The 21198-nt window shown below is 59.2% G+C and overlaps 1 protein-coding gene across 5 annotated transcripts in view; it reads right to left on the bottom strand.

Annotated features, from left to right (window-relative positions):
- Positions 1 to 18235, bottom strand: part of NRP2 (neuropilin 2) — a 65466-nt gene extending 47231 nt beyond the window's left edge. For 4 of the 5 annotated variants that reach the window (XM_067298778.1, XM_067298779.1, XM_067298780.1 and 1 more), the window contains exons 1-2: positions 17912 to 18234; positions 9604 to 9781 (exon numbers count right to left, since the gene is read on the bottom strand). In XM_067298778.1, coding sequence (XP_067154879.1) covers positions 9604 to 9781; positions 17912 to 17984 — 251 coding nt within the window. In that variant the 5' untranslated portion in view covers positions 17985 to 18234. Of the gene's footprint in view, positions 1 to 9603; positions 9782 to 17911 lie in introns of all 5 variants that reach the window. The other variant, XM_067298782.1, reaches the window with a different exon arrangement.
- Positions 18236 to 21198: the final 2963 nt, after the last annotated feature.

Here is a 21198-nt window from a genome sequence, read left to right as displayed (position 1 = left end):
TGTCTTTGTGTTCCTTCAGGTCATCTAAACAAACTGCCAATTTGGACAATATTACAGTCAGGAGATGTCTCCTACCCAGATGCACTGCAAGAGCATCTACTTCCTCTCCAACATACCAATTAAGCTTTAGGCCTTAAAAATGAGCCACCAGAGAGGCCCCTTCCCAAGCGCACGCAGTTCAGCAAGAACACCGGCTCATCCCCACCGCACTCTTTTGGCGGCACGTGCTTTGTTCGCCTCCACGTGTTGGCCCACGATCAAACAAGCTGATTAAACCCCATTCGCTTCATGCTGGGTCACCGGCCACGTTAAAAATCTAGTTTGGCCAGAACTTTGCTTCTGTTAAGCTTATGCATGGTTTCCAGATTTAGTTCTTTCCATGTGAAATACAAGAAGAAAAGCTGGAAGGAAGAAAACCCAACCCTGTGGATGCTTTCTTCTCTAACCATCTCATTTCCAGATAATTACAGCCTAGCTCACGGCTGGGTGGGACACATTCATGTGGCAGGCGAACCGTCTCGACCAGTCCCCAGCAATTTACATTTCTCGCCTATAACCGAATGTACTGTTCCAGCCAACGGGCACCAGCACACTCGTGGGCTGAACTCTCCGACATTACCTCCGCTGGGGGAGCCGCGGTGTCCGAGATCACGTTTCAGGGCCGCTTCTTCTCCCCGTCTAGGCATTGCTCCAGGGAGACAACCACAAAGACCCCGAGGGGGCTAGGGTGCAGCATCCATAACCCGCAAGGAGGGTCAACGGACTAGCCCAGTTCTCTTGCGGGGCAGGCGACCGCAGCACGATTATTTTCAGCTGCTGCCTGAGTAGGAAGGCCAGTCAGTTGGTTTAAAACCATCTCAAACAAGCACAGTTTTCACCAGGGGGTTTTAAAGCAGGGAGGCAAAGCTAAAGTGCTTATAACTACCCAGACGATGGGGGGTTGAGAAGGAGGGGACCTGCGCTGCTGAGATGCTCTTCTTGGAGCTGTTTAACAGAATTAAGCGGAAAAACGTACCGTGCTTACAAATATTGCTGCGTTTTTATTAAAGATTTTTAGTAGAAAGTGCTTTGCTGATGTTGAGAGCTTTTATAAACTAATTATAAAGCACTTCTAATGCCTGTATTACTCATGCTCGCTTGCTTTTTCCTCCCGTCAGCCCACTGCTTCCCTGTCTCTCGTTCCTCTGCATTTTCTCTCGGTGGCTCTGCCGCTGGCTCTCCAAACAAAGCCGCAAGGCACAGCGAAAGCAAACAGCCGCAGCGGCAGGGCTCGCGAGGGACCTCCACCTCCTCGGTCCTTTTCTGTGGCAAAACGGCTGATCTGCTCCCTGGCCCTTTGGCCGTGCTCCCCCCGTCCCCTGGGGCCACCACAGCCCTGCCAGGCGTCCACCCAGGGGCTGGCGGGCTCCAGGACGGCCGCGACTCACGCCGGGAGCAGCGCGGGAGCGCCCGGGCCGGCCCCACGCTGCTGCTTTCGGGAGGCGCGCAGTTCAGCTAAAAGCGCAGCGGTGCGTCTCACCCCGCTCCACGCACCATCAGCCAGCCTATCGCCCCCTCAGCCCCGAAGAGACGCCGAGTCCTTCCTCACGGCAACAGGCTTCAAGGACGTTGCAGGGACATTTGCTGAGGATGGAGAGAAACGAGAACCAAAAAAAGGCAGGCACGCGTTCTCAGCCACAGCGCGAGTGCCCCTGAACATAAACCGGCACCGTCCCTGCTTCCACGCCCAAGCAGCGCCGGTTTCCCAGGCTTCGACCTGGCTGGCAGTTTTCTCAGGCGCTTCCCAGAGCCACGGTTTGAAGAGGCTGAGGGCTCTCACACAGCTAAGCCCGCTCTCCAGCGCTTGCCAAGCAGGAGGGAGTCACAAGGCTCCAACCTGAGCTTCCCCGATGTTTAATTTGGAGCTGTATTTATAGGCATTTCCATGGGGCTCCTGATTGCACCTGGCAAACATTAATGAACGTATCCTCACAAGACCCCGGCGGGTGGGAAGCAGAGAGGAGCGGCGGCTGGCCCCGGGTCACGCAGGAGGCTCGCAGCACAGCCAGGAATAGAAGCCAGCCTTGATTAGACAGATTATATTATATTAGAGGAGTCTGGCCTAGACAGACAGAGAGACAAATAGGTACTGACGGCATGCCAGCAGCCCCAAACTTGGGAATGCCCAGTGTTGACTTAAGCCTTCGAGACCTCCGCTCTGCCCGAACCATATGCCGCCGTGCCTCAAATGCATCTGTCGAGAAAAGGAAGACAAACCGCAATTCTGGTGGAAATGCGGCAGACGGATGCATACTGTGCAGATAGCGGGGGCGGCGGGGGGGCCTTGCTTAGCCACAGCTTCAGCTGGTGAACACAACCGTTCCCTTCCAAAGGGTGGCGGGCACTTTGGTGTTCAGGAATTGTTATAACAAACATAGGGGTTTTTTTAATCCACGCTCTACGAAAAGCCTATTTCTCAGGGATGAGCTTGCAGCTGCAGTATAAAGGTGGTTCAGAAATGGTGAACCAGCAGCTCCGCGCTAGTTTTGCAATCAAGGGGCAGCTAGAATTAATGTCCATTACATGCTAGCTGGCTTAGTCGATTTTTTCTGTGTCACCACCCATCTTCGTGCTCTTCCATATGCCTCCTTCAAACCAAATCACTATTTCATGGGTGGCTACACTGTGAAAGGCAAGAAATCTTTTCTGTGATTTTTATACAATCTTAAGCAACCGCAGGACATAACCTACAAAGGTTAAATTGCTACAGAAAGTACAGGGAAGTTTTAAATACTATTTTTTTTATAGTCATGGCAGCAGAGGCAAACACCTTTGCCATCTGATGAAACCAGAGCAATGAAGTTTGATCTTAGCTGCCAGTCCTTAATCAAGGTAATTAATTATAAATACAGCAGATGAATTGGATTCTCCTTTGACTTGGACTGGTTTTACACATGCGTAACTCATCATTTTAAGGGCAATCGCTCCTAATCTACACAGGGGTGAGAAGAGAATCAGTCCTCATAGACACGGATCCAGCCATAGATCTGTGCACAGGCCTAAAGAGCACGTATCATATCTAACTTTAGCCAACTGAACGTCTGCTGGGCTACCCCTGCTCTCAGTGGAGAGCAGCCCTCGCATACGTCTCGAGAGGGGAGCCATCCTTCTTCTGCATTGACTACAGAGGTAGTTTAAATCACTCTTGTTGACGGGAACATTAAATTTTAGGTGGCTGAAGTTGGAGAGATGAATCTGGTCCTGGTTTGCAGCTGGGGCGAAGGGGCGACTCGGAGCAGGAGGCGCTCGCCCTTGTTTCGCCCTGAAGGACAGAGCTGCCCCGGCGACCGCAGAGCCCCACGGGCTCGACCCCGGCCTCCTGCCGCCGCTGCACAGCTGAAGGCATTGCACAGGGGTTTCACGACTAAAAGACGTCAAGGTGCGGTGGTGGCAGCAGCAGGAGAGGCAGGCCTGGGGGTGCGCGTCTCTGCGCCTAATGGCTCGGGATTTCTCAGAAGTTTGTTTTGACTTTGCTACATGCAATTACATCCTGAGTAACCACAGCATTGTGGAGCTGTGCAACCGCTCCGCTGTGCCTTGGATTATTGTCCTACCTCCTCAAAAATCTGACCAGAATTTCCGAGAAATGCGAAAAATCCAGTCATCCAGTCAAGAGAAAGGAGAGATGGGGGGAGAGATAGAGAGAACAACTTCAACAGATTGGAAAATGTCTTCAAAAACACCTCGAAGACAAAAAATGGAAACTACAGATAGCCTCTATTTATATGCCTTGGGCTGTTTTCACCCCCATACCAGGGCCGCTGATAGGAAGAGTCTTTTAGCAGCTACAGTTAGGTTATGCTTGGGGGTGGGGTGGGGTGGCAGGAACAAAAAAAGTGGCCAAAACGCATCTTGCAAAGGCTAAAACACGTCTTTAAGCTGCTCCTGCGGCAGGTTTGGATTCGGGAGGGGCTCTTGGCTCGTGGGGAGCTGCTGCCCCCCAGCCGGGAGCACCCAGCTCGCTGCGCTCTGCCCGTCCTCCCCGGGCTGCCTTGGCCGTGCCGCGCGGCCGGGCGCCGCAGAAGCACCCTCCTCCGGGGCACGTCGGGGAAAAACCGCTCATTATATAAGAAAACAAGATGTGCTAATGCACACTTGAGGGGGTTTCTGCAGGCTGTCATTCAGGAGATTTTTACTTCTGTCTCCAAAGCGGTCTCTATAAATTCCTCACCCTTCTATCTTTAGCTACAGGGGTCTTTTGTTGCAAGATGTCTTTGGTATTTTTGGGGGGGAAAAAAGTCATGGTAAAAATCAGCAATAACATCTATAAACCCTGCCATGAGTAGCCCCCCCTGCCAAGGCGTTCTGCCTTCTGTTGCTGCTGCTGCAATTGAACCGAGGCAACTTGCAACCCTTCCCTACCCCAAAACACAGGACACTTGAGAAACTGCATTTGCACTTTCCTCCTTCTGCTACAATCCATCTGTGGAAAAAATTAGACTTTGGTTTCTTTGTCATTTTACTGTCACCACTCCCAGGCACTTGATCACCAACCGAAAGAAAAAAAATGTGTATAATAAAAGATAACAACCTCAAGAGGAAAATTTACTGCCGAAAAGCAGCAGAGCAGGCAGAAGACAGAGGGCAAACGTCGACTTTACTCACTTTGCAAATGGGGGAGGCAGAGCCCCGTCACCGGCACCTTCTTAGGGCAGCAACTCGGGGCCAGTGTCCCACAGCCAGGCAATAGGATGGGGATCGCCTCAGGGCCCGGCTGGCCCCAGCGGCTGGAGGCAGATGGGAAGGGCTGGGGACTGTCACTCTGCTGTGCCAGCCCTGGCCTGGGAGCAGGACATCTCCAAAGGAATGTCCCAAGGGTTGGCCCACCATGCCTTGCTTAGCCACAAGATGCCCCGAGGAGCTGGTGATAACTGGGATCAGGTGGGAGCTTTGCAGCTCAGATTTCCACGCGCCACTCATTTGCCCTTGCTTTCCTTGGCACACGTCGTCAAGCACCAACAGATACCAGAAGCATCAACAAGGTTGCAAGAATAAAACCCTGAGCAGCCCACCTCGCAATTTCTATCCCGTGCTGATGACGGGTGGTCTCCCCTGGACTGGGCCGCCATGGGACAGCTTCCCGACCCCGCGGCTTCTTGGACACATCCGGCTCACCGCCGAGGAGCTGGCAAGCAAAGCGTGGCCACCAAGGCTTGCCTGCAGCCTCCTCTCCTCGGCCGTGTCCACGACACCCTGAAGGCGCCAGCTTGCAGAGAAAGCGGAGGCTGGGGTGGACGGCTCCCCAAACCCGATCCCTCCTTGCGTGTGCAGGTGGCACAGCGTCGCCTCCGCCACCCCGAAACACCGGCCCGCCGGTGCCGGGCCGAGGCGAGCGCAGAGCGAGCGGTCGGCACGCGGAGCTGGGTGACACCTCTTCTCCCTGAGGAGGGCAGGCCTGGGAGCGGGGGGACGGGAGCCCCTGCTGCTCCCGCCAGCGGGACCCGGCCCCGCTCCGTCCGGGGAGCTCGCTCGGCCCCGCTCGGCCGCGGTGGCGCGCCGCGGCGCTCTGCCCTGACAGCTCAGCCGTGGAGTGTTTACACGTCTCCCCTGCCCTCCCAGGCTGCGGTTCAGCTCCGGCGACACCGAAGGCAACAGGCTCCTCTCGCGGCGTGTGATGAATCAATTACTTCCTCTGACACTCTATTACTATAGCCCTTACGTCTCCAGATTGCGGATGAAAAGGCAGGCTGAGAAGCGGGACAGGGAAGGGGAGAGGTCTCCGGAGGTCTCCTTCAGTTGAGTTGTTGGACATCTGAAGAAATCCCCATCTGCCATATTTAAAGGCACAGAGAGATGTTTTGTTCCCGAACGGCAGAAAAAAAATCAGAAGGCTTTCACAAAAGCAAGCCTAAGAAATCAAATGGGTCACAAAACTTCAACAAGATGCAGGGAACACAGAATAATGGCAAGTCCCCTCTGCTGATGGAGATCCCAGACTTTGCTCCTGCCCATGATTAACAGCCAAACATCGGCCTTACCAAAGGCATAACATGAGAGCCAGTCCTTACACCTTCCCTTTTCTTTGTAAAATAATAAAGTAAATAAAACATCATGGAAACACTCACAAAAGAGGAAGGAAGTTGAGCAGCTGCCTCAAACTCCCGTGCTGACAACAGGGATGGGGGGTGTTCCTACTTCTTGGTGCACATCCGTCAGTAACCCCCAGCTCCGACAGGTCCCTGGGAGTTTCCGATACACTGACCACTTCCCACCCATACGCTGTGCCCGCGGCCCAGCCTCGGAGGGCCGGGGCCGAGCTCTGGGGCTCTGCCACCAACAGCGGACAAGCACTGCCCATCTCAGCAAAGGGGGACGCCTCCTCGAGAAATAGGGTCACTCCCTTCCCCGCACCTACCTCAAGGTCCGCAGCACCTCTGGTGGGAGCGATATTTGGGGCAGCCATGGCACATCCCCACAAATCCCTTGGGATTCATTAAAAAAAAAAAGTTCTTCACTCTTTCTAATGACCCACTGATCTACCCGGTAACCCAGCATAAGGAGGGCTTGCTACAGCGTGCGTGAACCGATCTATCAAAGACCGTTGCTTAAAACATCCTGGCCGTGACTTGCGGCCCGTGACTGCTATTAACTTAAGTGGAATTCCAGGACCGCCGCAGAGCGATTTGCAACGTGTTATTACATTGCCATTCAAGGGCGGTGCGCAGCCGCCCCAGCTAACGGGGACGCAGGGCTAGCCTGGTGCTAAAAACAAACCTCGCCCCGTGCTTCCAGGCGAGCTCGGCGCTGATCTCCAGCCAACAGCAACCGGATATTTCTCCTGTGTTCAGCCTGCGCTTTGCAGCCTGTTCTTTTTATTTTGCATTCATATTTAATAGCAGAACCTGCGCCTGGCCAGAAGAGACCGGGAATGAACCAAGCAGCTTATTCAGTGCTCTGTGTCATCATGCTGACAGGAAACAAGGTGTGAAACCAGATCCTGCAACCCCACGTGCCGGATATCGGCGAGGCGGTGTGACGCAGGGTCCTGAATCGGCCGGTGCCCCCGGGGAGAGCCGCGGGCAGCACCCTGCCGAGCGGCAGGACGGGCAACCGGGGCCGCCCTGACCGTCTCCCTCCTGCGCGAGGGGTCAAACGCCGTCGCGGTTAACCCACTCGCTGAGGCTTTGCTTTGGAAAATGACGGGGAATATGAACCATACAGGAGATACTGGCCAAAGTTTAAAAAACAAACAAAAAAAAAAAAACAAAAAAACCCCACACTCATTTGAAGCTGAGATGAGCTGCAGTGTCATGTTACCCAGACTGAATTATTTCCTGTGCACTGGAAACATTGCTTCTGGCTGCCCACACCGCAAACGTACCAGCGAGTAAACGCCTTTCTCAACGTCTCATCTGTGACTTCTCCTCTCTGCAAAGTTAACGCTCAACTTCTCTGGCGCTGCAGGAGAGGCGGTCACTTCCCGTTGCATCCCACTACAGAAACCCACAAATCCTGGCTTTCTGCAGCGCGGGAAGCGTTAGGAGACGGTTGTGCTGCCGCAAGGGCCCTTCGCTGGCCAGCTCGCCCCACGTGCCCAACCTGCGGTTATCCGGCCGGGAGACAGCGGTGCCGCGGGCAGGCAGCAGGGAGCCAAGGGGAGGAGGAAGAGCCCGACTCCGCCCCCCCGGGCCATCTCCTGTTTGCCTGCTCCTGCCTGCTTTTGGAGCCCCAGGCCCACGGAGGTCTCCGGGGACCTCCGCCAGCATTGGGCGTGTGCCACCAGAGGGGGCTGCAAACCACCGCGGTCGCCCCCGAATCCTCCCCAGTCTGGCTCGGAGTTACTCATCCTTTGCTTGGACAGCGTGTGCTGGGAAGCACTGCGGAAAAAGCCTGCTGGGGCCGCCTTGCTCTAGGTTGGGCTTTTTTTTTTTTTTTTTTTTTAAAAAAGCGAAAAAGCAGCAAAGCAGCAGCTTTTACCAGTCCAGAGGGACCCGCTGGGGCTTCAATTGCGCCAAATCGCTCCTTTCACGCTGGCCGGGGGGGCACGCAGCGACTGCTGCGGATACTTTAGCAGGCCTTAGAACGGGTTTTAGGAATGTAAACGTTATGCTTCACGAGGGAGAAACTTTAGCCTAATAAGGCAAAACGAAACGGCGAAGGAGGAAGGCCCGAAGGAAGCGGTTACGGAGGTCCACCTCCGGCAGCTGGAGCGCCAAGGGCGGCCCGGCCCGGCTCCCGCAATGCCAGGTGGCGACGCCGGGCTGCGCGGGACCGGGCTGCCCGGAGACAGCGCGCCACAATTGAGTGCATCAGCCTGCCGTGCTTCCGGGAAGGCGCTTCACACCAACGACCAGGTGTCAAGGGAAGGGCTCTGCCCGGAGACGCCGTTTCTTTGGTGCCGAGCTCCCGTTCCCGCTGAGGCTCCTTCCGCCCGCAGCGGCAGCAAGGCCTCTGCTTCCTCGCGTCGTACCCTCCGGCACGCAGGGGAGATTTATTTCCAAACAGTCACCTGTTAATGCTGCTTAATGCCCGAGCACTGACACGGCGCTAAGATTTGTTTCTTTTTGGTAGGCCACTTAAGATCGCCCTCCTGTCCATTTCTTCCAGGCAGTATTTGCATTGCACCGCTTGCATTTATTCAGTCGCACCTCCTATTACGCACTGCCCAGGAAGGTCTTTTAAACCCGCTCCCCTGCCGTGCCTGGAGCGGGGGGCAGGCACCCGAGCTCCGCTCGGGTCCCACCAGCTCTGCCCGGCAGAAGCCCACGTGCACTGCAGATGGGCGCCGCTCCTTGCGCACGCACGTGGCGGCCGCGGGGAGGGAGGCGCGGGCAAAGCCGGCTCTCGGGAGAGGTCCGGCACGAACGCCTGCCTCCTGCGGAGCAGCGCTGCCCCGGGGGCTGAACCCAGCCCGAGACCCAGCAAGCCCTGGGAGATACCTGGGGCCAAAACCCTCCAACACAAGCGTTTCCGCTGAAGCTAAAGTCTCCCTCGCTCCCATACTCTGCCAGCTGACGGCACAGGCCTGCAGTCTTCCGCTGCCTCCTCCCCTCTCCGAACACGAGCCTGCAAAGTGCTGCCTCCTTGCACACACCGTGACTTTGGGGAGAGCCGCCGGCGCGTGGAGCCTCGTTAGCCCACGAGCGGGGCGGATTTACGGCGGCCGAGGACCCCGTTCCCCACCTCGCGCCCGTCGGCGCATCATCAGACCCCAGGCCAGCGCTTCGCGCCCCTCAGGGCCAACGCACCAGTGCCCCCCCGGCGCCCGGCCCTTCCGCGAGCGGAGCCCCCCATTCCGCAGGGCCGCGCCAGGCCCCTTCGGGAGACCCCCGGCGCCTGCCCGGCCCCGGCGGCCGCACGGCTCACACCTCCGCGACACCACGTCGCTCACTCAGCCTTTCCTGGTGCCCCTTGGTGCCGCTAGCTACCCTTCGCTAGCTGCTAGCTCTTTCTCCCGGACAGCTAGTTTCGGAGTCCCTCCTTAGGGAAAAGCACCGCTGCCACCACAACCGAAACGCCGGTTTGCCCAGAGCAGCAGCACGAGTCCCACGGAGAGCGTGAGCGGGGACAGGCGCCGGCGCCCGCCCGCCTCCCGCCGAGGAAGAGGAGGAAGGAGGCTCTTACTTGCAGTCGTGCTTCTCGATTTCGAAGTGCGGGTTGAAGTTGAGGATAATCTTCTGGTTGGGCTCGGGGGCGTAGATGACCCACTCGCAGTTCTGGTGGGAGGGGTAGTCCTGCGGGTAGCCCGGCGAGGTGATGTACCCGGCGTCCTTGGCGTTGAGGCGGCCCCCGCACGGCTGAGCTGCGGAAACAGGGCAGGGGACAGGGGCTTGAGACGGGCCCCGCGCAGCGGCTGCGGGGCCAGCGCTCGCGGCTCGGGGCTGCGGCGGGCCCCCGAGCGCGATTTCGTCGTCAAAAAAGTTTAATCTCATGAACGCTGCAAACCAAATTTATTATTGCGTTACTCGCCGGGAGGAAAATCTGCATCGCAGGGTCAATTGATAACGCGCTCCAGATCCCAGCAAAGTCCCTTTCTCTGCAGGGCCGCTGCCGCATGCCTCTCGCATCCCTCCCGGAGCTGCCTCCAGAGGATGGCAGTGCCTCTGCACTCCCACCAAAACAGGGCAAGAAATGGCAAAACCCCTCCACCACCCCCCCCACTGAGGGGCCAGGGTGGACCTGGTGACCCCAGCCCTGCTTTGGAGACGGGCTTTTCCCTCCCCGCCAACGAGCAAGGGGGCGGCGCGTGGGGAAAGCCACAGTGGCTTTCCCAGGCACGTGCAGCGCCTCCGCCTGCCCCCACGAAGTCCCAGCCACGGCCAAATCCTGGCTCTGCCGGGGCCAACGCAAGGAGCGGGGCAGCACCCTTTGCTGCAATGCTTTTTGGAAGGGGAGGGGAGAAAAAAAAAAAAAAGGCATTTTGAATTAGCTCCCGCAGGCAGCGCGTGCCGCGCAGGGGAGCGACGGCGCGGGAAGCCCCTCGCGAGAGGCGCATCCGGCCACCCTGCCGGGGACAGCGCTTCCTCTGCCACCAGAGACCACTAGCTCTGTTTCCTCCGCGGCTTTCGTGCCCTCTCACACATTCGCTCTTTAAAATAACTGTCTTCTCACCCCCCCCTCCTGCCAAAGGCAGCGCTGCAGCCTGCCCCTTTTTCTTAAAATAGTTCTGTAAGAATTCTGAAAAATTCAAGGGGGGGGAAAGTCGCAACGCGGCCACGGAAGGACTGAGAACACCAGAAAACATCTGGTTTTGCTCCACAGGAGAGCTTGCTCAACACACAAGCATTTACAAACCCGCATTTTTTGCGCAAATCTCTTCGCCGCTCAATGAGGCATATTTGCCCACACACGTGTCTGGGGGGGTCTGGGGCGGGAGGGAGAGATAAAGAGAGACGTTCACGTGGAAGGAAGAAATTCACGGACTTGTTGACATCAATGTACAAATAGACGTGTAATTCACACTTCACTCATGTACGCACTTTCACACCTTCTCATAAAAATTCACACCTCGTTTGCACACATGTCCACCCCCTCCAGCAAAGAGAAATATTCAAGCTGCAGATTATTTTTCTTGGAAAGGGCAAAGTCTCGAAGCAATGAAAATACAGTCAATCCTTCCACACCTCGTCATCCCCTCCCCGTCTCTCCAGCTTTCACACACATGCTACCCGCTAGGCTGATACCACCAACATCACCCACCGCTCGGGAGCTGCTAGCCCCTTCCTCGCTTCGGCTACTATGAATACTCCGTGAGCCACTACGGTTAGATCTGTTGTACCGCAACCGCGACGTGAACAAGGCTATCAGCTTGCGGGGCTCCTTCTTGGCAAATAACCTCAGGAGCGGAAATCTAGCTCGACCCTGACGGCAAAGTCTCCCCCCTTGCCACGGGAGCCCGTCACAGGCCAGCAGCTCGGGAAACCCACAGGTGCGATGCTGCCTTCAGGTCGGCCTGGCGCGTAAGCGAGATCACGGGCGCCCACGCGGACGGCCCGGTTCGCTCCGGGGCGAGGCCACCAGAGCCCAGCTCTCCTCTCCTCCGGCCAGACCTCCTTGGGTCTCAGGAGCCAAACAGGACCGGCAAGCGACCTCACTGGGCGGGTGGGGGCACCAGCCACCTTCCCCAGGCGCCGACATCGTCACCCTCGCTCTGCGGCAGGGAAGGTCTCCCACCTGCGGGAAAGCCTCGTCTGCCTCCCGCAGAGGACCGGGGTTTCCCTCGCCTTCGTCTCTCCCCAAGAGGCTCCAAAGAAACGAAGAGGGCTGCGTCAGCACCGCGCCATCGCGCCCGGGCACCGCAGAGCGCCAGGGAAACAGGGGCTTCTTAGAGCTGTCCGAAGAGGCGAAGCGACCAGCACCTTTGCAATTGTTCTGTTGGGGTTTTCCCTCCATTTATTGACCCGCTGGCATCTAGCGGAAAAACACCAGCAACCAAAAAAAAATAAAATAAATTAAATCCATCACTGGGCCCTCTGACGGACAAGGATTTGCCTCAGCAGACATGCCAAGCCCTCACTTTGTATTAAAAAAAAATCAGTCCTGTTCTGCATGCGGCAGAGCTTCAAGCTGCTATGCAAGTGTCTCCTTTCCAGCCGACTGCACTGAACTTGCGCAAAATGTAAAAAAAAAAATGGTGAGCGGCATGGCTACTGCCCAGGCCGTACGCACCAGGAGTGAGACGTGCTCCGCGGCTAATGGGCTCTGGCAGCTTTTGCCAGCCCTGAACTCACTTAATAAGGTTAAAATTAAATCCTGAAGTCTCAGCCAAGTCTGCCAGGTGCGCGGGACATCCCGTTGCTCAGTAAGCGAAACGCAGGGGTTGGAAAGCCGACCGCGGGGGCGGTGCCAGCCTGCCGGCGGAGGGGACAGCTGGAGCGCTTCGCCAGCGGCGGGGCCATGGGAGAGCAGCCGAGCTCCTCGATGGACCGGCGCCTCCACGCAGTGTCGGAGCGGGCAGTGTTCAGGATGGGTAATCCCAGGATTGCCGCTTCCTTCAGGGTCACCATGGGAATTCAGTTATCCCAGCAATTCTCCCCTTGGAGGAACAACGCCAGCAGGAACACTGCGCCAGAGGAGGATGACCAAGCCATGGGGATGGGACAGGAAGATCTGGAGAAGCTCACGAAGGCAGAAGCCCACTAATGCTTCAGTGTACTGCAGGCAACTCTGCAGTTCCCCACAGAGATGGTTTCAGTAGCCAAGCTCCTTACCCTTTCCGTAAGGCTCCTTGCCCTTTCTCACCTCCTTCCCTGCTGCAATCTGCTGGAGACCACTTGACTAGAAGAACATCCCCCCACCAAGGCTGTGGCTAGCAGTCTGCACTCAGGGGTGCCAAAGCGGACGGCCAGGCCCAGGCACCTCCACCCGCACCTGGGGCCTTCCAGCTCCACGAAGAGCTCGGGACGGAAGCGGAGCGCTCTCCCACCCGAGCGTCCTGCCCCTGGACCTCCAGGAGCTCCCCGGCCCAGCAGGGCAGGGCTCACTGCGGCCGTTGGACCGCCAGCGCGCAAACCCGGGCCAGCTCTGCCCCCAACGTAAAAGCTATCGTCATCGCGGAGGCCGGTCCACAACAAGCGCGCACGCAGCCGCTCGGAGCTTGGCCACCCGACGGAGCACCATGGCGCGTTTGGGTTCACCGGGCTCGCCTTCCTTTGGGCACGTAGGCCGGGGCTGCGCAGACGCCTGCCCCAAGCCGAGGGCGTCCTCGTTGAGGGCCCGTCCTGCCGAGGACTCGTTACCGTCCTCATTCGCCTCGCCTCGCTCTAGCCCCGGCGACGAGCCCGCGTGCCGCCAGCGTGGCTGCGGACTCACAACTTCGGCAGGGGACGCCAACTCTCCGACCTACCCGATACCGCTTAGCCGCGGGGCAAGCGGAGACGCGCGGCAGAGGGAGATGAGGAGATATTTCATCCCCGGCGTGCAGCGAGCACGTTAACAGGCGCGCGGCTGCTTTGCATCGCGAGATGAAGCTTCAGAGGCTTCCTGAGCAAATTAGCGGGCAGACGCACCCGAACGCCACAGCGCAGCGCGCGCACCTCTCCCCCCGCGCGATGCCCACGCCAGCGCCGCGGGACGGCGAGCAGCCAGGAGAGCTCCCCACGCTCTTCCCATTTCGGCAGGGGCCTTCAGCTGTTTCACTAGGGTTTCGGTTAAAAGCAGAGTCGCTTTACTCTTAAATAACCGAGTGCACTGGAGGGAGAGACAGAATGAAATTTGGAGATTTCTGATATCCACCCTCTCTTTGTCGTGTTAATCCACAAAAGAATTAAATGGCAATTGGAAACAGAGACCTCCTCGAGCTTCCTTGTGGAAGAGGAGAGGGCCAAATCCCGCGAGCAAATCCAGGTAATTTGCTCCAAAACCACTGGACTTCAGCTGATTTCCACCCCTGCAGTTCTTCCACGGGCTGGCACCGCTTTGTACCGCTTGAGTCAGTGGCAACCTCAACCTTTAAAGGTTGTATTTTGGGTCTGCCCCCCCCCCCCCAATCCACTGCATCTTTGATGCGATTTCCTATCCTGCTTTTACATGGTGCTAACTTTGTTATTTGCCATCTTACAGCACAGGCAAATGCAATTCCAATAGGGCAACTGACCTAATAGTGTTAGTTTTTATATATATATGTATGTATAAAAACAAGATGTGCCCTGCTCTCCTGGCTGGCCTGCAAACGTAACTGGCGGGTCTGGGCACGCCGCCGCCTCCCCGGGGCGCCCGGGCTCGGCGAGGCTCGAGGGCTCCGCACGCCGCCCCGCCGGCGGGCCGCACGGGGAAGTCACGCGCGGAGGACGCGGCTTGCAGACCAGCCCCACGGACACCGCCAAAGCCAGGCTGGCTCTGGGGCCACAGCAGCAGAGCGGGAGATGCTTCTCACGCCGCCTGTTAAAGAGCCACGGATTCACCTAGGATTCGCCTCTACAGAGCTTCAGGCTGGACGAAAGGTGCTCAAATACTGATTAATGTTGTTGTTGCAGCTATTCCAGGAATAAAACAAAGCGCATCTCACCTCCCGCCTCCCTCACACCTTTCAAGCCCATCTGTCGCAGCCCGCTCTTGCCCTCGCTTTCCCTGCCGGCTGGTTCCCCCTCCGCCGGCCCCGGCACCCGGCAGCGCCTCGCCGGCACGGGGGACCCGGCGCGGGATCCGGCCCGCCGAGCCCGCGGCGAGGGCTGACCCTTTGATGCTGCGCATGATTAAAGCCACGCCACCGCGGCGCTCCTCCGCCGCCGCGTGCAGCGGCCCGGATTTGCGTCGCTGCTAGTATTGCAGTTTCCACCAGGGTGTAGACGGGGATTTTTGAAAATAGCCCAGCTACCTCTTTGTCTGTGTATTATAATTAGAAATGTGTCAAAGGGCTGCTGGAGAGCGAGGGGAGGGCTGGGAGCGCTCGCACCCCGCCGGCCCCGGCCTGGCTGTGCGCAGGCACATCGGCCCTCCGCGCTCCCGAAACCCCACGGGGACGCGGTGGCGGCGGCTCTGACTCCGCTGCGCAACAGGGAGCGAGTTCAGTCGCTTCCAGTTTGCCCTCACGCTGCCACAACCTGCCCCCGCCGCCACGGCGAAACGCCGACTTCTTCTGTTTCGATTTCAGATAGGATCACAGGTCTCAGATATATATGATTTATTTTTCCTAGCACAGCTGGTCTGTCAGAGGTCATATAATTTGGCAGCCATCCCAGTGCTTAAAAATTAATTTTTCCTTATTAATACAGCTGGGGGTCCCACAGGATAGGATCCCAGCCTTATCTGAGCCTGACAGCTTCCTAAACCCTGCGAAGGATGCTTTCCCCTCCCGGGCTATCCGTGATACAAGGCCACCCCATCCTGAAGCCCCGTGGCACTGGAGGCTTTTGCGAGGAAAGCAGCCCACCCGGCTCCTCCGAGAGCCCAGCAAGCAGGCTGCTGCCGCATTTTGGCCACCACGAGGTACCAAGCGTGGAGCAAGCGCCGAAGGGAGGGGGCGAAAGAGCAGGGCAAGGAGGTGGGAAGCGCCTCCGGAGAGCCGCTGGGAGCAGCACACCCGCCCGCCACAAGCCAGGGGTGTTTTGCAGCAGGAAAGTTAGAAAAACAAAATCCAGCATCCTAACCCGGGCCGGAGCCCCCCACCGAGCTCATACTGGTGGTTCGCAGTGATGCTCCCCACGACGGTCTGGTTCCTGGGCTAAAATGGCTTTTGTTCACAGCAAGAGCCCAGTTAACAGCACCACGGGCAAGAGGCATTACCCCAAACGCTTGCGCGCGTTACCCCGAACGCTGGCGTGGGCGTGCGTGCGTGTGCACGGCCGGATGCCTGCTTGGCAGCCGTTTGTTTTGGTCCCCCTCCCCACCTCGCTACATCTCCCAAGTCATTACTAAAAATACTAGCTTTTAAGCAAACCATTTGGAAGGCTTCAAGAGCGGGCTTTGCTCAGAGCGGCATAAACAGCATCTGAACGTCTCAGTGCTTGGGTCCCTCAGACCTGTTACTTTCTTACTTGATTGCTTTTGGGGGGAAGATGAAAAACACGCAGCCTCCTGATTTCCCTTCCAGGGTCTCCCACCCACTCCCCTCCGTGGCCGTCTTCACTTGGCTACGTACAAATTGGCAGCCGCGCTGTTTATCTCTTACTGTAGAAATACTGCACGGAGGCTTTTTTGTCATGCGGATTATCATATTATTGTCTACTAACAACATTTCCCTTCTCCGCTGACCTCCCTTGGGGAGCCTTAAGAGGGACCTTCATTATGGGGGAAGGCTTTCAGACACACCAGGCTGAAACATAAATCCATCCACCTCGGGCACGTTTTTCCTTCTAGGCTGGCTAATTTACCGAAGCTGACCATAGTGCGATCACGGTCGTGTCCCTTCGCTCACTGGGCTCGCAATAAAGTCATTCGAGCAGGTCTGCGGCACCACAGCAGCATCTCGGCTGGTGTCAGGCGCAGGGAGAGCAGAGCAGAGGAGAGCAGAGGACTTCCTCCCCGGATCTGGCACCATGTGATGCTCCGCTTTGCTGGGAAAGCCCCGCGTTCAAGTAAACATTTCTTACCGCGACTGAACGGCCTCAGAGACACAGCTGGCTCATAAAACCCTTCCCGGCAACAAGTCCTGATCCCGAACCCACGGAAGGGGAGGCGGCGGTGCAGGCACGCACAGGCACACGCAGCCCCGCGGGCACACGCAGCCGGGGCTGGCCAGCGCACCCTCGGGCGTGAGCCCCGCGGTACGGCCGGAGCCGCCTCCGCACGGCGCCTGCTCCGGCGAGCCCAGACCAGGCGCTGCCTCCGAAACGGGCAGCGCCTGGAGAGACCGTTTCCCTAAGCAGGGGCCTCTCTGGACTCTTCCCCTTCTCTTCACCCCACCGAGTACCTATTCATTTGTTCCTTATTTGAACAAAAGATGAGGATTTCCCCCCCCCCCTTCGTAATCGTAAGGGAGGAGGCGATGCCAACTGGCAACCGAGTGTACGCGGAGCCCATTTGCCGGGAACACCTATGCCTCGCTGCTGTAAGAAGAGAGGGGCTCTCTCAGCTGACAGCCTCTGCGACTTCCCTTCGGAGGGGAGCCGTGGCCCCGCCGGCCGGGGAGGCAGCGGCGCAGGGGCGCCGCGCACAGGGGCGCGGGGAGGGCCACGCGTGCCCCCGGGCTGGGGCTCCAGCCCCACCGCTCTCCAGCTGCTGCCTTGGCACCAGCATCCCGCCGGCAGCCCGGGGGGACCGCGGCGTCCCTCGGGCGCTGCCGGCTCTGCCGAGAGCAGCGGCAGCCCCGACAGCGCGGCCCCACGGAGGCGAGCCGCCCCCTTCCCCTCCGGGACCGCCGCCCCCTCAGCCGTCGGGGGCCCGGCCCCGGCCCCCCCGTGCCCCTCTCCTCTCCCGAGCCGCCGCCCGGCGCCTCCGACAGCAGCCGCCGCCCGGCTCCCAAGCGAGTAAATGCCCCAAAACCGCGCGCCGGCGCCCCAACCCCCCCGGGCCGCCCCGGCGCTCGCAAAGCGGGCAGGCGGCCCCGACGGCGCCGCAGCCGGCCCCGGCTCCGCGGCCGCATCCCCCGGCGGGGCCGCCTCGAAGGGCGCCGCGCTGCCAGCGCCGCCCGTGCGCGGCTCCCTGCTCCCGGCCCGATCCTTTCCTTTTCTCACCCAAAGTTTCCCCCGGCCGCCGTCGTCCCCGGGGTGCGGCTGCCCCCGCCGGGTCCCCCCGCGCCCCCGGATCCGCAGGCAACTTCCCGGCGCGGCTCCGCGCCCTCGCCGGGCAAAAGCAGCGGAACTTGCGCCTCCGCGGCGCGGCTGCGCCCGGCTGCCGCGCGGGGACGGGGCCCGGGGCGGCCGTCACCGTCCCCCCGCGGCGGCACCGCGGGCAGAAAGCCGCGGGTGGGCGACGGGGCCGGGCTCCGCGCGCCGGCGCCCACACGCGGCCGGGGCGCCCCCGCTCCCCCCGGCGCCCCGCTCGGGGGTCTTACCTGTGTCCCCCGCGCCTCCGGAGCCGGGCAAGCACAGCCCTAGAAATCCCCACGCGAGAAGGAACGTATCCATGCTTCGGAGCAAGTAATCACAAAAATAATATAAAATAAAATAATGCAAAATAAGATGCGCCCCCGCCGCGGCTGCAGGGCCGGGCTTCTCCGCCGGCTGCCCGTGGGCGCCCCACTCGCGACGGGCAGCGGGCCCCCGGGGCCGAGCGTCTCTCCCCTAGGGCGACGCGCGGGGCCGGCGCCTCGGCATCCCCCGGGGCGGCGGTGCGGGCTGGGGCTGGGGCTGGGGCCGGGCCGGGCCGGGCGCCGTCTGCCCGCGCTCTCCCTCCCCGCCGGCGCCTCGCAGCCTTTTCAGGCAGGGCGGCATGTGGCTGTCAGCGCCGCGCGCAGCGCCGCCCCCGCGCCCCCCCGCCGCCGCGGACCGCCCCCTCGGGGCGCCGCGCCCGCTCCGCTCCGCTCCGCACCGCACCGCGCCGAGCGCCGCGCCGAGCAGGGCGGCGGCGCCCCGCCGCCCCCCGGCAGCCGCCGCCGGGGCTGCGCCCGCGCGGGGCTCCCGGCGCTGCGCCGCCGCCGCCGCCGGGGAGCGGAGCGGAGCGAGCGCCGCGACACGCAGACACCCAAAAATTGTCGGATGGGGGAGCATCAGGACAAGAATTGTCCCTGCTCGCCGCCTGCCGCTGCCGGAGCCGCGCCGCCCCCCGCCGCCGCGAGGGGCGAGCCGGGCTGCCCGCGCCGCTCCGCTCCGCGCCGCTCCGCACCTGCGCGGGGGCGGCAGCTCCACCTGCCCCGGGCCGCGGCTTCCCCCCGGCTCTCCCGAGCGGCGGCCCCGCGGCAAAGCCCGCCGGCTTGCCGGCCTCTGCCCCTCGCAAGGCGGGGCGGCACTTCCTCGCCCCTTCGAGCCCGCCGCGGGATCGGGAGCCGGCGCCTGGCGAGCCGGGCCCCATCGCGTTTTAGAGGGGGAGTTTCAAAGCGCACAGGTGAAATGAATCCTACAGCCCCCCACCGAAAGGCTGCTCTAAAAATGAATGGTTTCGTTTGTTAATCAGTCCCGAATCTATAGATTATAACTTTCAAGTTTACGGTAGACAAAGGGATAAAAGCTATGTTACCTCTGTTTTTTTTTAGGTTCATAATTAGCGAAGAGACACTAGCATGTGGCAGAAGTAACATACATCATCGTGTGGGAGAGAGGGAAAGTACAAACGTTTCGGTGGCACTCGTTTAGGGTGATGAGACTTGTTGTTTCGTACTCCGCCGTCTATCCGTTACAAGCAGCATCACCAGCTCACGTCAATGAAACCATGATGCCTACCTGTCTGAGTGCGTTCCCGCCTCGGGAACTTGCCGAGCTCCTCCGAGACCGGCAAGGTTCATCGACAGCAGCAGCTTTGGCCTGACAGACAGATCTGATGTTCCAGCCATTGCCCGGAGGGCTGCAGCATCCCTGCTCTTCCAGTGTGCTTTGATACCTTATTTTGCATCTTCTGTGGCTCAGATGTGCTCAAACTCCTGTTGAAGTCAATGAAAAGTCAGTGGCAACTGAATCTAGTGCCTTTTTTCCTGTATTTTGATGTGGAAGTTATGCAACTATTATTTACTACTTGCTTATAGTTAGACTACTATCAAGCTAGCAAAGTGTGATTTTTTGTGTGTATAAATAGCCCTCGCAAACCATAACAGAGATATTGGAGTGTAATAGAAATCCACAGCATGAATCATTCCTCACTGGGGATGTGCATGGAGAAGGAAGAGGTTACCGAGCCCTAATCAGTGGTGGCCCCATCTAACAGAGCGTGCAACACGGGGGCAATTTTCCCTGTACGTTCAGGCAGCGCTTCCCTGGTTAAGGTCAGTATAGGAGTGCAAACGGGACCTTGAACAGGTACCAGCTCTGATCTGCGCTGAGTGAGGCGAAGGTAACCTCAGGAAAGAAAGTGGCGATGGGAAACAAAGTTACCTGCTGCTCCCCAGAGGTTTCCCCCAGCTGCTTTTCAAACGCTCTCTGCAAACCCGCCACGTGTTTCATGTCGGAGCTGGAAGTCTCCTCTCCGGAGCGTGCTGCTCTCAGGAAAGGAAACGCACAACTAAAATGCCTTTTGCCACCAACGCTACCAGGTGCATTTTTTTACCACTGCGGGCGTTCGGGACAGGATGGCAACCAAGCCGGTGATACTTGCCAGTCCCGCTTAGGCATGGAAGTGTCAAAAACCACCTCTTTCCAGGGCATTTAGGACTGGGGCCCTCTCTCAGGTTTGGAGGAACCTGCTGTAGGGTGAAGCTACCTGCTTCTAACCTACCTACCTGCAGTCCCGGGGCAGCCTGCAGCAGCGCGAGCGCTGCCCCGCGCACCACGTGGCTCTCCATCCTCTCCTCCCACGGGCATTTAAAACCCAGCACGCGCTCGCCAAAGCCAGCAGGAACTGCAGCCTTCTTCCATATCTGTACATTAGAAACATCCACGAGACCTCACTGAAAATGGGACAATATGTAATTTAACAGTACAGTGATATCTGTTGTACCATCTGCGTCAAATTTGGCTGAAGGAATTTTGCAGCCCGAGGGCTGGTCATTGCCGCGGTGCAGTGAGGCTTCTCCTGCCTTGGTCGCCTCCGGTCCGGCCTGGGACTCTGCTTCCCGCCCGGGGCCCGCAGGCGCGGGGTTTTCCCTGGCGCCCTTCAGCCCCGCTCGTCCCTCTAATTGCAGCTCCTTTTCCACGCCGGTCACGCAGCTGCTTTTATTTTCGGTCGCAGCTTCCTCTTTCTAAACGAGTCCTCCTCTCCCCGTGAACCGACCGTCAGGAGGTGTCTGTGGAGCGGGAACCCCTCCAGCTTCTCCTCGGAGCCTTTCCAAATCTTGGCTTAGAAAAACAAAACGAAAACCAAGGCTTGCTATGTATTCCCGTACCCGTCTCCGGGCTCCAGAGCAGCGGAACAAACAGGGCTTCTCCCCCAGTTTTATGTCAAAACACGCTACGTAAAGCACAGGGCTTGGCGGCCTTCCAGAGAAAGCAGCGCGGCCGCCCCGAGACGGGGCCAGGACTGCGAGGGGCCTGGACAAAACCGCAGGCGTCGCCAGCGGCAGGAGAGCAGGGCCGCGGACCCCTCCGGGCGGGCTGGGGCAGCGAGCGGGGGCACTGCGGCCGAAGGCTTGGGCTGTCCTCCTCGCTCACCGCGCGGGCCCAGCCTCCCGCTCGGGCTGCCGTTCGCCTCTCCGCGCGGCGCTCCGACATCCCCGGCTAAAAGGCTCGCGGTGCATCCCGTGAAACGTTCTCCTTA

This window comes from Apteryx mantelli, chromosome 6, assembly GCF_036417845.1.
Source record: "Apteryx mantelli isolate bAptMan1 chromosome 6, bAptMan1.hap1, whole genome shotgun sequence".
NCBI classification, from domain to species: Eukaryota; Metazoa; Chordata; class Aves; order Apterygiformes; family Apterygidae; genus Apteryx; species Apteryx mantelli.
This window is presented reverse-complemented; position numbering and strand designations above follow the sequence as displayed.